General features: G+C 33.9%; 6 protein-coding genes and 1 long non-coding RNA gene across 7 annotated transcripts; 1 reads left to right on the top strand and 6 right to left on the bottom strand.

Annotated features, from left to right (window-relative positions):
- The first annotated feature begins 255 nt into the window (after positions 1-255).
- Positions 256-1990, top strand: LOC17889300 (peptidyl-prolyl cis-trans isomerase FKBP16-3, chloroplastic). The gene is made up of 7 exons (XM_023784383.1): positions 256-411; positions 703-977; positions 1085-1168; positions 1257-1306; positions 1431-1479; positions 1556-1630; positions 1725-1990. The coding sequence occupies exons 1-7, from the start codon at positions 375-377 to the stop codon at positions 1842-1844; spliced, it is 690 nt and encodes a 229-aa protein (XP_023640151.1). The 5' UTR covers positions 256-374; the 3' UTR covers positions 1845-1990.
- Positions 1991-4645: 2655 nt separating this feature from the next.
- On the bottom strand, positions 4646-5301 carry LOC17890523. The gene is made up of 2 exons (XR_002834406.1): positions 5112-5301; positions 4646-4980 (listed from the first exon to the last, which is right to left on the bottom strand). It is a non-coding gene; the product is annotated as an uncharacterized LOC17890523 (long non-coding RNA).
- Positions 5302-7577: 2276 nt separating this feature from the next.
- On the bottom strand, positions 7578-8100 carry LOC17888470 (defensin-like protein 197). Its single transcript, XM_006295266.2, has 2 exons — positions 8009-8100; positions 7578-7922 (listed from the first exon to the last, which is right to left on the bottom strand). The coding sequence occupies exons 1-2, from the start codon at positions 8061-8063 to the stop codon at positions 7711-7713; spliced, it is 267 nt and encodes an 88-aa protein (XP_006295328.1). The 5' UTR covers positions 8064-8100; the 3' UTR covers positions 7578-7710.
- Positions 8101-8836: 736 nt separating this feature from the next.
- LOC17890321 (defensin-like protein 4) lies at positions 8837-9434 on the bottom strand. The gene is made up of 2 exons (XM_006295244.2): positions 9304-9434; positions 8837-9177 (listed from the first exon to the last, which is right to left on the bottom strand). Exons 1-2 carry the CDS (start codon positions 9368-9370, stop codon positions 8948-8950), a joined length of 297 nt encoding a protein of 98 aa, XP_006295306.1. The 5' UTR covers positions 9371-9434; the 3' UTR covers positions 8837-8947.
- A 2139-nt stretch (positions 9435-11573) lies between these two features.
- Positions 11574-12179, bottom strand: LOC17889111 (defensin-like protein 194). Its single transcript, XM_023784983.1, has 2 exons — positions 12073-12179; positions 11574-11921 (listed from the first exon to the last, which is right to left on the bottom strand). Exons 1-2 carry the CDS (start codon positions 12113-12115, stop codon positions 11710-11712), a joined length of 255 nt encoding a protein of 84 aa, XP_023640751.1. The 5' UTR covers positions 12116-12179; the 3' UTR covers positions 11574-11709.
- A 560-nt stretch (positions 12180-12739) lies between these two features.
- LOC17887746 lies at positions 12740-13650 on the bottom strand. Its single transcript, XM_006295545.2, has one exon. The coding sequence runs from the start codon at positions 13555-13557 to the stop codon at positions 12955-12957; it is 603 nt and encodes a 200-aa protein (XP_006295607.1). The 5' UTR covers positions 13558-13650; the 3' UTR covers positions 12740-12954.
- A 105-nt stretch (positions 13651-13755) lies between these two features.
- On the bottom strand, positions 13756-14368 carry LOC17889931 (defensin-like protein 4). Its single transcript, XM_023785184.1, has 2 exons — positions 14250-14368; positions 13756-14081 (listed from the first exon to the last, which is right to left on the bottom strand). The coding sequence occupies exons 1-2, from the start codon at positions 14314-14316 to the stop codon at positions 13864-13866; spliced, it is 285 nt and encodes a 94-aa protein (XP_023640952.1). The 5' UTR covers positions 14317-14368; the 3' UTR covers positions 13756-13863.
- Positions 14369-15421: the final 1053 nt, after the last annotated feature.

Genomic DNA, 15421 nt, shown 5'->3' with positions numbered 1-15421 from the left:
AACCGTTCGAGACAGAAAGTGAGACGACGGCGTTTTACAGGAGGTGAAGACCGTGAAGTAGACCCACTTCTTGTAATTATAGGAAACTACTTGCCGTTTCAACCAAACAGAAGTAAACAAGCAAAGATACGTAGTGCCGTTTCATCTTCCTACTTGTCCACTCCTTGACGTTTCAATTTCCTAATATAGTAGTATATCCCCTCTAACGACATAAAAGAAATTGGAAAAATTAAGAAACTATATACGGGCCAAGTCAGCAAGAACCGTACGCACAAAACAAAACCAGAGATTTCGTTATCCACTAAGCTCGTCAGCGAGCTTCTTCTGCAAAAATCTTCCGAATCGTAAAATTCTCTGGAGCTCAAGCAAAAAAGATGGCAGCTTCTTCTCCATCTCTCCTGCTACCACTAGGTATTTTCTGATTTTTCCCCAAAGATTAGATTTTTCGTATGTTCTTATCCACTTTGGGATTCTGGGTTTCTCATTATCTTTAGATTCTTTCCTGCTGAATCACTTTTCTCAGAGATAAAAATCTCACCTTTATTGAATCTCTTAAAATCAGGGCGGTTCAGTTCAGATTTTATCGAGCTCGTTTGTGTCTTTGCATAGTTGCAATTAGAAATTGTAGAATTCGTTACTCACATGATTAATTGGCTCTTAGTTGAGTTCTGGGAATCTGACATTCTTAATTATGGAATTTAGTTTCAGCGTCTAGAGATGGTCTCTCTGTAAAGAATCGAAATACATCAAGATATATAGCCACACGAGTCAAGTATGGGCTTCGAATCATCGCTTCAGAAACAAGAGAGAACAGCTGTCAATTCAATAGTCTCTCTACTCGTAGAGATGCAATGCTGTTGGTACTCGGCGTCTCAGGAGGTTTATCAATGAGCTCACTTGCGGCTTATGCAGCCGGTTTGCCTCCAGAAGATAAACCGAGACTCTGTGAAGCTGAATGCGAGAAAGAGCTTGAAAATGTATGGTGAGATCACACATAACACCTTTCTATGCAACCTTGCCATATTCAGGACTGATTCCACCTTTTGTACCAACCCTTTTGATTCTCTGTTGCTTTTGAGTGAAGGTTCCATTGGTAACCACAGAATCAGGACTGCAATATAAGGATATAAAAGTCGGTAGAGGCCCGACTCCCCCGGTTGGTTTTCAGGTAAGGAATGATTCAAACCTTTGTAAGTTTGCAACTTAAGGAACCCGTTGTGCGATAGATAGATGTAAAACGTTTCAAAATGTTGCAGGTTGCTGCTAACTATGTGGCTATGGTTCCATCAGGGCAAATTTTCGACAGGTGATCTTTCTCAATCCATGCTAAAATCGAACATTTTAATCCTTCTTTGCTGATAGATTTTTATCCTGGGATCATATTAGCTGAATGAATCTACTATCAAATGGTCACATTCACTCAATTGCAGTTCCTTGGAGAAAGGTCTACCGTATCTCTTTCGCGTTGGATCTGGCCAGGTAATCTTCAGCTGTTTCTATCTACATTGGCTCATTGGATTGGAGCCGCACAAGTAGTTTCTGATTATTTGAACAGGTGATCAAGGGACTTGATGAAGGACTCTTAAGCATGAGAGCAGGTGGCAAACGCAGACTCTACATTCCAGGGCCTGTAAGTGCTCATCAAGATTTACTTAGTAATCATTTAATGTTACAGAGCTTCTAACTTTCTGAATTTTAACTTTCTGTAAACGTTACACCATAAGTTGGCCTTTCCAAAGGGTCTAACCTCAGCTCCAGGGAGGCCAAGAGTTGCACCAAACAGTCCAGTGGTATTTGACGTGAGCTTAGAGTACATACCAGGCCTTGAGTCAGACGAAGAATGAGACTCTTCTTAAGTTCAAATTTCAACACATAATTACAAGATTCGTGTGTATAATATTATTATCTCATTGTGCTTCATTCCATTGAAGAATATTATAATTATTATTACATTAACTAAAGAAACTTCGGTTTCTTCTGTTCCTCACCATCGGCGTATTCTTTCAGGCACTCGCTATCATGCGCTTCTATCTCAGATATCTCTGCTCGTATATTCATGCATATATATAGATTTAAGCAAACAAAAAGTCACATAAATGACTCTATATGGATTGTTTGAATCAATTTTTTTTTATAATAAATATATGAAAAATACGGAGTTATATATGTAGTTAATTTACCAGAGATGACCACCATAAAGAGGATGAAAAATATGGCGAAGGTAGAAACTGACTTCGCTATGCCCTTCTTCTCTTTTTCGCTTCAGTCTTGAGTCTCTAATCTCTTTGTTGAGTTGATTATGTATGTGTAGATGTAGGTACTGATGCTCAACCCTTGTCATGGTACGTGGCTATTTATATTTGTCGTTGAGACTGACCATTTACCACGAGGATAAATATCTTAGCTTGATTATAAAAAAAACCTTTGTAGGCAATATCTTTTATAGTTCTTAATATAGATACATGTTATAAACTGATTGTTTTTTTTTTTTGTAAGAATATTTTGGTACATATGTACTCAAGCTACTCCGAGGCTCCATAATATCGACATATCGTGGTGTATAAGTGTATTCCATTGAAGAATATATTACATTAGTCATAGAAACTTCAGTTTTCTTCGGTTCATCAGTACCATTAGGCCCCAAAATTTGTTGCAATTTATTTACTGTAAAAGATGCATGATTACTATAAAAAAACAGAAGTTCCTTTATTTTTAGCAAATGGATTGTTAATTTGTTATGATTTATTATTTCTAAAAATAGTCTAATACATATGAAAGGATAACATATTTTGCCGACAATCAATAATAATACATGAACTGTTGGGACATTATTATACGTTTATTATATATTTGTATATTATTATTATTTTTTTTTTTTGAACACATATTTGTATATTATCTTCAAACAAATGATTTTAGAAGCCAAAAAGGAAAAACAAAAAAAACAAAAACTGAAACATGAATGGTCGCTTTAAGATTTGACAAGTCTTCAATTGTAAAGACGTTTTTCTCGTGGTCATTTTGAAGCTCCATTATTTCTTTCTTTCAAAACCAAAAGATTCGATATTTGGAACTTATAACTCTCTATTATTGTCTCTCGTTTATTCCCCCAAATATACTCAGATTTTTTTTCAGTGTTTATTTATTTATTTTTAAGATAGGATATACACATAGTAAAAAGAGAATTTGTGGCTCATACCATAAGACCATAAATGAATTAAATCAAAAGATAAATGTCATTTTCGTAAATAACTGAATTCATCGATTAGTGTTAACATGACTAGATTATCCTTGTACATAATCATCTTTTAAATCTTAAAACTTATGGGCATTGATTCATTCAAAGTTTATTTCTCTCCATCTCTCTTTCGTCTCCCTCCCTCTCCCTCACTCTCTCGTTCTCTCTCCCTCACCCTTTCTCTCTCTCCCTCACCCTCTCTCTTTGATATTCAGTAATGCGTCCGCTACGTAGAGATGTATCCCGCTAAAACAAAAAGGGTATAATCGACTAAAAATAATAAATATTCCATGTTCTCTCTCTTCCTTTACAAAATGGAAAAAACTATATATGGTTTGCTAATTATTTTTCTAAATAGTAGTATAGAACTACAGTAAAACCTCTATACATTAATAATGTTGGGACCATGGAAATCTATTAATTTATAGAGTTATTAATTATTAATTTATAGAGAGATATTCCTAATTTGGAAAATATTTTCAAAACAATATTTAGAAATAAGATTTAATCATGATAACTAGTATTTTATATATTCAATTATAAATAAAATAATAATAATTATGTATTAAAAGAGAATGCTAACTATTTTTCATATAGTAAAATATTAAAAATAAAATCTAACAAAAACTAATGTGTCTATATATACATTTATTTTGAAAATTTTACCTAATTATTAATTTATAATATTGATGGGACCATATATTTACAAAGGATTTTCTAAAAAATTATTATCTTATTATTATATCGAAATATGTCTAAAATTACACTTGTCCCAACTTGGGACCGGAGAAATTTATTAATTTATAGAGATTATTAATTTATCGAGTATTAATTTATAGAGGTTTTACTGTAATTGTCTCTTGTAAAAAACGGTAGAAAAAATCACTAGTGTTGTCGAACCTGAAAAGGTTAAAATACATAACTACTACCGGTCAGTAAATTACATCAAAATTCGCCATATTTGGAGAAATAATTGATGATCCCAAAAAAAAAAAAAATCAAGACTTCAAGATTTAGTTTTTACACAAAATAACTGTGTCCGTCCATATTTTCCAGAAACTAGACACTCTTATCTCTTCGGATATATGGCCATTTACATGTGGACTGGATTATACAGAAATGTACGGTTTGGTCATGATCGAATGCAATAAAAATCACATCTAACTTCATTATATTCGTGGGGTTTAGATAGCTTCAAACATAAAGCGGAAGCCAATCTGTTACAATAACATATGAAATTGCATCATAATTAGAAGAAAAAAAACAATTTTTGCAACTTAATTAGCGTATCAAATGCCGAAAGAGAGGAAGAATAGATGGAATTAATTCTTGACTCAGCTTGATCTGTGCGACGGAGATCGACATCCAAATATTATATATCATTTAGACATTAATTAGTAAAAATAGTTCATAAGCAAACGTGAAACATCTAGCGTTTCTTATTATTATTAATCATTGCAACATTATTTCTTGCAACGCTTACATTTGATAATTATTACATTATACACGCAAGATTCAAACAACGGTTCTTAGAAACTGTTCGAAATTAGGTTCCTTGCTGCAGAAATCGCAGTAGCATGTAAGATCATCGCATTTGCCACCTTTAGCACCCTCGTCCGAACGGCATTTATAATAACACAATGACGGATAAATCCTATCCATACAAAAGAATGGAGACGCATCGACGTATTCTCTCAGGCACGCGGCTTTACTCGCTTCTGTCTTTGGCATTTCTGCATAGACTGCATCCATATACTTAAGCAAATGAAAATTCACATATATGACTAGCTACAAGAAATACACAATGGATCCTATACATGAATCATCAAGTTAAACAAAATATGCGAGAATACTACGGAGTTTGTTAGTTTACCATTGATGGCCAGAGCCAGGACCAAAAAGATGACTAGAGTAGAAACTGACTTCGTTGCCATGGCCATTTTCTCTCTCTCTCTCTCTCTCTCTTTCACTTTGGAGTTGGTAATATTGTAGGTACTGGATGCTCAACCCTTGGTACGTGCTATTTATCTTTCCGGTTGAGACAGAGCATTTTTCACGAAGGTACGTAATTTTTTTTCTGTTTTTTTTTCTTTGATAAAAAGTTAAATCAGGGTATGTAAATTATCTTAGCTGTCATCACCACAAACCGAGTAGGCTGGACCAGAGCCCTCTTCGAATATATATATATCTTCTACGCAATATCTGTCATAGTAGATCAACATTAGTGATTCACCAACATACATGTTATTTACTTTAATTAAAAAGAAATTTACATGATCCTGTATTTCCACAATCTGGGCCGTATAATATACATTAATTTTTTTTTTTGTATGGGCGTTGCATGTGTTCAAGTTCCTCCAACACTAGCTTAGAACCGGGTCTGCTATATGTAAATTATCCTATCGTACCATCAATTCTCGCTTATCTTTTCATATTCTTGATAAAAGACATGAAAAACTGTGACGGCATTAACTGTTTTCAAAAATTCCTTTATGTTTAGCAAATAAATTGCTATGATTTAATATAATGAACACATATAATTATGAAAGGATAACGTATTATGCCGACACACATGAAAATGTTTTGGGACGACATTATTACATCAAACTTACATTTATAAATTTGTATGGAAATTACAAACATATATTTACGGCGAGAATAAGGGGCAGTTGCGTTTGGAGATCGATACGGATTAAGGATTCGACATCCCATCATGGTTTAAACATCCTTACAAGTTATTTTACCAAATAATATCGTATACGCGTAATTTAAAAATTTATTAAGATTAATCAAAACTAACCAAACTAATTAAATAAGTTACTGAATTAAGCAAAATAACTAAATCAAAACTTAAGAGTCGACGGAAAGAAAACAGAACAGTGTGACATCGTGTCCTCCTACAAGTCCTTTTGGGAAACGATACATCTTCAAAAAAATTCATGATCCTTATATAAATCTGTTTAGAGATATGTTCTTCATCGTTGCGTCACCCTCATGAGTTCACAAAAACTTTCAGATTTCTCTCCTCAAGATTCTTCTGCTTTACTCATGTGATGTAAGGCTTATTTTCTAGAATTCTGATCTTGTGTCTTCATAATTTTGTTCCGATATCTCGGAGGGGAGAAACGGTTTCAACTATCTTCCATGGAAGATGGTAGTGCTGGATGACTGAAACTTCATCGTTGTGTTGCTTGGAATTCAAAAACGAACTTCTAATTGGACATTATTCTCTCTTAATTTTTTTTTATTTTTTTTTATAAGTTCCACTTAGATTTGCATTCTCTTACTCTTTTTATTAATCGACAGATTATGTTTTCATAAATTGTACTACTTTAACCGTGTGTTTAGCTATTGTGCATCGTTCAAGGACGTTGCAAGAGTAAAATTGACCTTTTTTATTGTGCTCGGTCCACAGGACCACATCTTGGAATTGTAAAGGCGCGCACACACACACACATCGCATCATATATCAACAATACACGTACGTGTTATTTAAAAGCATCCTGTATTGCTACAATCTGGATAAGGGTTGTACGGCCATTACTGTTTTATAATGATTTGTTGGGATTCATTATTTTATAAGATTTTTTTTGTATATATTTATATGTATATTAAACAACTAATATTCCAAGCCAAAAAGGAAAATAATAATAATAATGGTGCGTTCTAGATATGTCTAGGAAGACGTTTTCTTACGGTCTTCTGAAAGCTCCATTATTTATTTTTCATAAAATTAAAAAACTCAATCTTTATAACTTCGTTTCTGGTCTTATGAAACTCCATAATAACAGTTTAACAAGATTATATGTCAGTTTAAATTTATAAATAAAGAGTAAAGTATAATGAAACGAAGATATATATATATATAGGTTTAAATTAAAAAAAAATTTAGGATTTAAAGTTCATAATTAACAAAGTTATACGTAGGTTTGTGTTTATGTTGGATAATTAGAATATAAATTTTATAAAATAAAATTATGTATTAGTTTGGATTTAAATAAACTAATAAATTTGTTAATAATTTTTTTAATAGTTTTATTTCATATGAAAAATCCATCCATTATTTATTTTTATTAGATGTGTGTTGTTTACTTTAATATAAAAATTAAAAGTATCCTGTATTTTCTACATTGTGGGCCTTGTGTTTAAAGCTCCTCCGACACTAGCTTGTCATAATGATCCTACGTACTACTGATTGTCACTTATCTTTTCATCATGTTCTTTGATAAGACATGAAAATTAGGACAACATTGTTTACAGACGTTCCTTTATTTTTAGCAACTGGGGAAATATTGTTATGATTTATGATGCCGAGAATACATGAAAATGCTGGGACAAATAAACATCAAAGATACATTTATAAAATTTATATGGAAATTACAAACATTTAGGTCGAGAAGGGGTGGTTGCGTTTGGAGAGTGAAGCTAGAACCAGTGGTTTTATTTTTATTTAAGGCGTTTTTTTGTGAAGTCTAGTCGTCTTTGCAGTAGTCGCAGAAGCATTTGATAGGTTTGTGTTTGGGCTGCTTCACACATTTACCTCCTTTGGCACCTTTGAAGCTCCGGCAATTCTGACGGCACAATGTCGGGAAGAATTTAGGGTTACAGAACGTTGGACCCACGTCACCGCCGTACTCGACCACGCATTTGAACTTGTTGCCGGCTTCTATCTTCTCTGGCGCCTCTGCATATAGTAATATGAGTTGAGAGATCAGTGGCAGCTTCGTAATAATGTAGTTGCTATATAGATAATTAGTCAGGAGTATTTACCAAGAACGACAAGGAAGAAGACGAACAGAGCAAGAAAGATGGAAAAAGACTTCATTTTTCACGTTATGCTTCTCTGTGGAAGGTTTTTTGGCCACTACTGTTTCTTTATAATGATTTATGAGGATTCGTTCAATTAATTTTATATAAAAGTATTGTATATTTAATTTTTAACAAATGATATTCGAAGCCAAAAAGGAAAAAAACAAAAAACAAAACAATAATGGTCCCTTGTAGATTTGACAAATCTAAAATTCGGAAGACGTATTTTTCACGTGCTCATTTTGAAGCTCCAATATATATTTCTCTTAAAACCAAAAGACTCAATTTTTTAGAACTTTTAACTTCATTAATGAAGCAGATGTTCTATTATTGTTAAACTACTATTCTACAAGGATTTACTAAAAGGAGGTCCAAAAATGGAAGAAGAACAAAAGTGATGATCCTTTTTAACTAGAGAGGCTGAGGAAAAACCTAAGTAGCAATTCCATTAGGGTACTCACTACTCACCGGTCGCTCCTCCGATTATGTTTTGAGTCCCCCGCGTCCGATCCCAGTGATTCCGACGATTACAACTGTTGTTCACACGTCAGTACGTCACAACTGTCAACTAAAGTTAATTAACTTCAATTAGTCTTAAATTAGTCGTATATATGATTTATTATAAAAATAAATTTTTATAAGATTGCGATTTACGACCAACAACATTAGTTTAGTTATTTCTCGAGTTAAAATTATAAATACAAATCCTACTCATGTTAATTACTCGTTTTTTTAAGAAAATATCTCTTGTTCACGTCACGTGTAGAGGTCAGAAATACGGAAACAGACAAAACACAAAAGCAAAGTCTAGCGTTGCTTTATATTTATTTATTCCATCGTTACATTTATTTATTGGATTACTATCCTTGGTCGTTCCGCAAACCATGACATTTGCAAGATCTAGACTTGTCTTATGTACTGTTCGGTAACTTCATCGCCGCAGAAGTCGCATAAACATTTAACATCAACGCCATCTCCCCAGATGCATTTTCCACCTTTAGCACCCTTCTCCGATCGGCACCTTTGAACACAGAACGAGGGATAAATCCGAGGCGCACAGAGCTGGAAACCAACATCACCACCGTATTCTTTCAGGCACTCGTCATCATGCGCTTCTGTCCCGGTCATTCCTGCGCAAATATATATATATATATATAGATTCACATATATGACTGACTGCTAGAGAGATACACTATGAATCATAAAGTTGAACACAAAAATATGCGAGGAATTAGGAAAGTTGTTAATTAGTTTACCAGAGATGACCAGAACGAGGACGGAAAAGATGGCGAGAGTAGAAACTAACTTAGTTGCCATGGCCATTCTCTCTTTTTTTCTCTCTCTTTTACTTTGGAGTTGATTATGTGTAAGTGTACTGATCCTCAACACTTGATGTGGTGCTATTTATAAACTAATTACCACGAGAACCACGAGTCAACAGTTATCATAACCATACTCTCCAAATTAACCGGAATATATAGGTTCATGTCCCGGTTTAAATCGGATTGACACGTATATTTCTCGTAGACCTCACTCTACCGTGGGTGGGTTTGGGGACTAGCATAGTTTCACCAATCTCATAACCTTTTTTAAGTTTTAATAATTTCATCTCACCTAGCTTTGAAGATATCGATCCCACCATCGAGTTTACTTCTACGGATTTATGGACTGAAAAAGCTAAATTTCATATTTGGTGTTAAATTGTTTAATCTAACTAAATAAACTGATGATTTTTTTGGTGGAACATGATTGAATCATCTTTTTGTGTGTGTCGAAGCTTAAGTTTCAAATGGCATAGTTCAGTCTGGTTGATTTTTTTTTTAAAACAAATTAATTAATTAAATAAATTTTGAAAAAGATTGTTTGTCAATATGATTAGTCAACAATCTATTAATCAAAATATTATGCTTTAAATTGGATATTTAGCAATCTCATTAAACATAAGACAATTTTACGAATCTTATCAAAATGTTATTTCTAAAGAAACTTGTGTTATTTCCTATTCCTATGTACAACACGAGAGAAACACATAATAAAAGCTGACATCCGACAAACGGAGTAAAAGTTTTTTAAAACTCATCCCTACTATAGTAAAAGAGAAGTACACAAGGGATTCGGGTCAGGTTTTTCAAAAAATTCCGGGTTAAATTTTCAATCGGATACTTGCCAAATTTTTTGTTAAATATTTTTCAAATATTTCAATAATATACACCAGATTCCTATCATTTAGGAAACTATATTAATGTTAAATAAAAAATATGTCTTATAAGGAAAATTTGTTTATGAATATAAAGATCTCAATATTTTAAAAATATTCTAATTATTATATTAATTTCTTATATGAAAAAACAAAAAAAAACTATAATTTTTTATAAGTTTAAATATTTGATATATAGAAAAATATAATTTAAAAATATTTGGTATAACAAATATAAAAATGCATCTAAAATACATAAATACTGGTAATATAATCAATAAAAATGTTAATTAGTTAAATGTTTCGAAAAATAAAATTTGAATATATATGGCTATAAAAATGAAAGATTTTATTAAAGATATATATGGCTAGGTTCGGACCCGCGCTACATCGCGGTGGAAAATTACCGGGCTTTTAGTCATTTGTACGTTGTGGGATAATTTATTTGTGTTTATTTTACTTTATTTTGATTATTAATTAAATTCTATCATTTTAGATTGTATTTTTTTGTGTTGGTTTCGAATATGTTCAAAATTATTTAAATTGTATGATTTTAGTTGGATTGTTAATTTTAGAACAATATGTGACATATATACATGTATAAATATTATACTATGAATCATTTTTAAAATTTAGGGATTAACCCGCGGTACACCGCATAATCATAAATACATGATTTTAACTTGGACCTTTCATGCAGTTTTGTAAAGTTGCAAATCTCTAGAGTAAACAAATAAAGAGCCAATGATTTCTTATTTCTTATCGTGTTAAAATGTAAAATCTGTGTTTATGTTACAATTTTCTGGTAGCAGAAACTTATTTATATAGATAATATTTTCTTAGAGTTAGGTTAGCGTTGAAGAAAATATTAGCTTTATAATCAAGCCAGAAATTCGAAACTATTACCAAATAAATATATTAAAGATGGTTGAAAATTCAGAAAAAAAAACAAAAACTGACACTTTTCCCCCGCGCTGTAGCGCGGGTCCGGGCCTAGTTAATTTTGTAAAAATCTTGTAAAAATTTATAAATATTATAATTTCCATCAATTAATACGCTAATTCTTCCGTTTCTTGGATTTTTTTGCTCAAATTCGTAGACTTTCAAATGAGTAACATTTTGCTCTTACTACCAATTCCTCGACCGTTCCTTAATATATGATGTGATCATAAAGATTTTATACCTATATAATATAATTTTTATTAAAATTATTAAAAAATAAAATATCTAGTATTTCAAATAAAATATATCTTGTTCACTCGTGAGTTGCCGACAATTTTACAGAAACCGGAGTGGCACGTATATATCTTCACTTATTGTAGTAGTAACTAGTAACAAGATCAAAGTCTTACCGTTTCTTTATTTGATTTTCCCTGATTCATTATTACATTACTGGTTGGACCATATTACATTTCATTATTAGACAAACCATTACACAGGACACATGCAAGATTTAAAACACTGATTAGAAAGTGATGGCAGAAGTTTTGCCGCTGCAGAAATCGCAGAAGCATTTAAGACCGTCGCATTTTCCACCTTTCGCGCTCTTTTCCGAACGGCATCTATGGTAACACAGCGACGGATAGATCCTAGCCGTGCAATAGCTCAAAGGCGCACCGCTGTATTCTCTAAGGCACTGCGGGTTACTATCCTGCGCTCCTATCTGATCAGATACTTCTGCATGGCTCACGTAAACATAGAGATAAACTTTAAGCACATATAACGAAAGTTATTTGCAATCACCGAGCTGAGAGATACAGAGTTAGTCACAGTAATTTTACCAGAGATGAAAAAGAGGATGAAAAAGAGTTAGTCACAGTAATTTTACCAGAGTTAGCCAAGGTAGAAACTGACTTCATTGCCATGCTCATAGGCTACTCTCTGTTTAGTCTCTATTCTCTCCTCTTTTACTTTGGATTTAATGTGTATGTGAAACGGACTCATGCTCGGCACTTATTGTGGTCCGGTTTACTTTTGTCGTTTGTTGTAGACCCGAAGTCACACACGCATCGCTATAGCCGTATGCATATTTTTATTTTTATTTTGCATTAGACCCTACCAAGGACTGTTATTAACTTACAAAAATTGAAAATATCTATAGTCTTCCTACATGAGCCACGTACTTGCTCAAGCTCCTATAAGGCTCGAACATTTGGCTTAGAACTGCTATACATGTAAAATAATCCTAATTCCTACCATACATTACAGTTTAATGAATCTATATTATTGATAAAATCATGAAAACGGTTCTTTTCTAGTTTTATTAAAATCTTTAATAGTGGATTCGATCCCTTGCAGGTTAAGACGTGATTTTTCACTTCACGTGGGTCATTCTGAAGCTCCATTATTTCAGAAACCAAAAGATTCGATTTTAGTCCTTGTCTATTTTTACCTCCATTCGTTTTTATCAAGCATACTCGATTCTTTTCTTCTCTTATTAAAGATAGGATATAAATGGCCAAAAAAAAAAACAAAAAATCACTAGTCGAATAGTATAGCCATATAAAGTTCAAAATATATAACTACTGTACTACATAGTCTACATTACAGTCTGCCTGTAAATAATTTATATAAAAATTCCAAACAATCTTATATGAAACAAAAGTACAAAACTAGTAACCCAGCATAATCATGGTTTACTTTGGTTAATGAAACAGATGTTATATGATTGTAACGATCGAACAAAACTAATCTTTTTTTTGTTTTGTTTTTAATTAGAGAGGCTGAGAAAAACCGACGTAGCAACTCCAATTGCGTACACACCAATCGCTGCTCCGATCATGTTTTGACCAGACCGAGTCACCGCACCGATCCCAGCGATTCCGACGATTCCTAATGGTATCTGACTCGCTATCGCCTTCCTCGCGTTTCCCACGACGGATTCCGTGAAAACCTCCATAGCCCATTCCTTGAACTCCTCTGGCCCGAGGATCTCACCATCGTCTTCCTCCTCCGCCGCCGCGACTCGAGAGATGGTGAATCGGAGAGCTGAGTCCACTTGTGATTGACTCGGAGGGGAAGACACCCACCTTGTGATTAGAGGGAACCGGAGAGAGGACAGATTCCGGTGGATGTGAGACGCGGCGGAGAGAAGCTGGTAAGGACGAACTCCGGCGAAAGCATGCTGTGCGAGAGATAGAGACTCCTCGTACGCTGAGTCACAAGCCGAGTCAAACTCGGGCGAGTTGGATAGAGTCGTCCTGACTCGCTTCGAACCCGATATCCCCATTTCTCTCTCTTCTCTTGAGTCACGGAGCGAATCTATTGAACTGTATGTTTCGTTCACATGTGATACGTCACAACTAGAGTTCATTATTAACCGTTGTTTTAGCCGGAAATTATTCGAGAGCCGTACGATCTTTTCCCTTGTCGTCTATGAATATTTCGAAGGAAATTAAAAAATATATATATCTATGACCAGTTTCTAGTTTTTTTTTTTTTTTTTTTTTTTTTTGTCTTTTTCTTTTTTGAAAGATCCGTAGCAATCAGAATAATAACAAACACAAACAGGTTTAGGTTTATTTATTTTATTTTATATCATTACTTATTCATCGTTACATTATTATTTGGGATTACTTTTTGGAATATTATCTTGGATTATCACGCACACATGCAAGACTCAGATAATACTTATAGAAGGTTGGTCGCTGCAGAAGTCGCAGAAGCATGTAACACCGGAATCTCCCCATACGCATTTTCCACCTTGAGCGTTCTTGTCCCTTTGGCACCTTGAATAACAAACCGACGGAAATATCCGAGGGGCACAAAAGGGGAAACCAACATTACCACCATATTCTTTCAGACACTCGTCATTGTGCGCTTCTGTCCCCGGCACTTCTGCACATATATATATATATACAGTTAAGCCAATAAAATGTCACACATATATATATGCATGCATGCATGACTGATTGTCTGCAACAAATACACAATGCAATGGATCCTATACATGAATCATAAAGTTAAACAAAATATGCGAGAATACTATGGAGTTTGTTAGTTTACCATTGATGGCCAGAGCCAGGACCAAAAAGATGACTAGAGTAGAAACTAACTTCGTTGCCATGGCCATTCTCTCTTTCACTTTGGAGTTGATAATGTATGTGTAGCTCTGATGATGCTCAACCCCTGGTTGTGGTGCTATTTATCTTTCGTTCTTGAGACTGACCATTTATTACGAGAATAAATGTCGTTAGCTGGCATCACCAAAAAAAATCTAATATGTTGGACCACAACCTCTTGAATATAATCAAATCTTGTAGGCAATATGTTTTAAAGTCGTTCACAACCATACATATATGATATTAGCCCTGGGCGTTCGGGGGCCCGTTCGGGTTCGGGCCGGGCTTTTCGGGATTTCGGGTTTTCGGGTTTGGACTTTTAAAACCCATTCGGGTATACATATATTTTCGGACGGGTTCGGGTTCGGGTCGGGTTTTTCGGGTTCGGGTTCGGTTTTATTTCGGGTTCTAAATAACCGTATTAACCAATAATTGTTAATTGATTTGCCTACATAATCACGTAATTGAGAACCTTTTGAGCAATGAACTACTACTCTAATAAGTAATAACACTAGATGACGTTTGAACAATCGAAGAATATATTAGTTTAATAGTAAGCAACTAAGTATGAGAAAACGTTTTTTAAAAGCTAAATTGAAAGAATCTAAAAACTATAAAACACAAGCTTCAAACTAGTAAAACACACACACACGATTACATTACTCCATTATCAGACTGCGTAAATGTTAGAGAGAGAGACGATTCCATTATTTCAAACACACGATGCCATTATTCCATTCTCAAACTAAGAAGCCAAACACACGATTCCAAACACACAAGTCACATAGCGTTAGAGAGAGAGGGATAGAGAGAGAGAGACGTACGTGAGAGAGAGAGAGAGACATAGATGGAAAACTTACCTCAGAATAATTCTTTGAAACCTCAGAGGGAGGAGGAGCTTTTCTGGGATGTTGTGAATCCAGTTTGTGTGTTGTTGAGAGCTTTTGAAGGGAAAAAAAAATTGGTTATGGAAGCTAAATCGACTCCTATGATTTCGTTAACTGAAGAATTTGGGAATGAAAATATTCACAATCGGGTTTACAATATTCACCCACATTTGAAATCGATTTTTCACAATCTTCACAATCGGGTACGGGTTTACAAACTTAAAATCGG

This window comes from Capsella rubella, unplaced genomic scaffold (assembly GCF_000375325.1).
Source record: "Capsella rubella cultivar Monte Gargano unplaced genomic scaffold, Caprub1_0 scaffold_4, whole genome shotgun sequence".
NCBI lineage: Eukaryota > Viridiplantae > Streptophyta > Magnoliopsida > Brassicales > Brassicaceae > Capsella > Capsella rubella.
The sequence above is the reverse complement of the archived record's forward strand: the minus strand, read 5'-3'. Positions and strand labels throughout refer to the sequence as shown.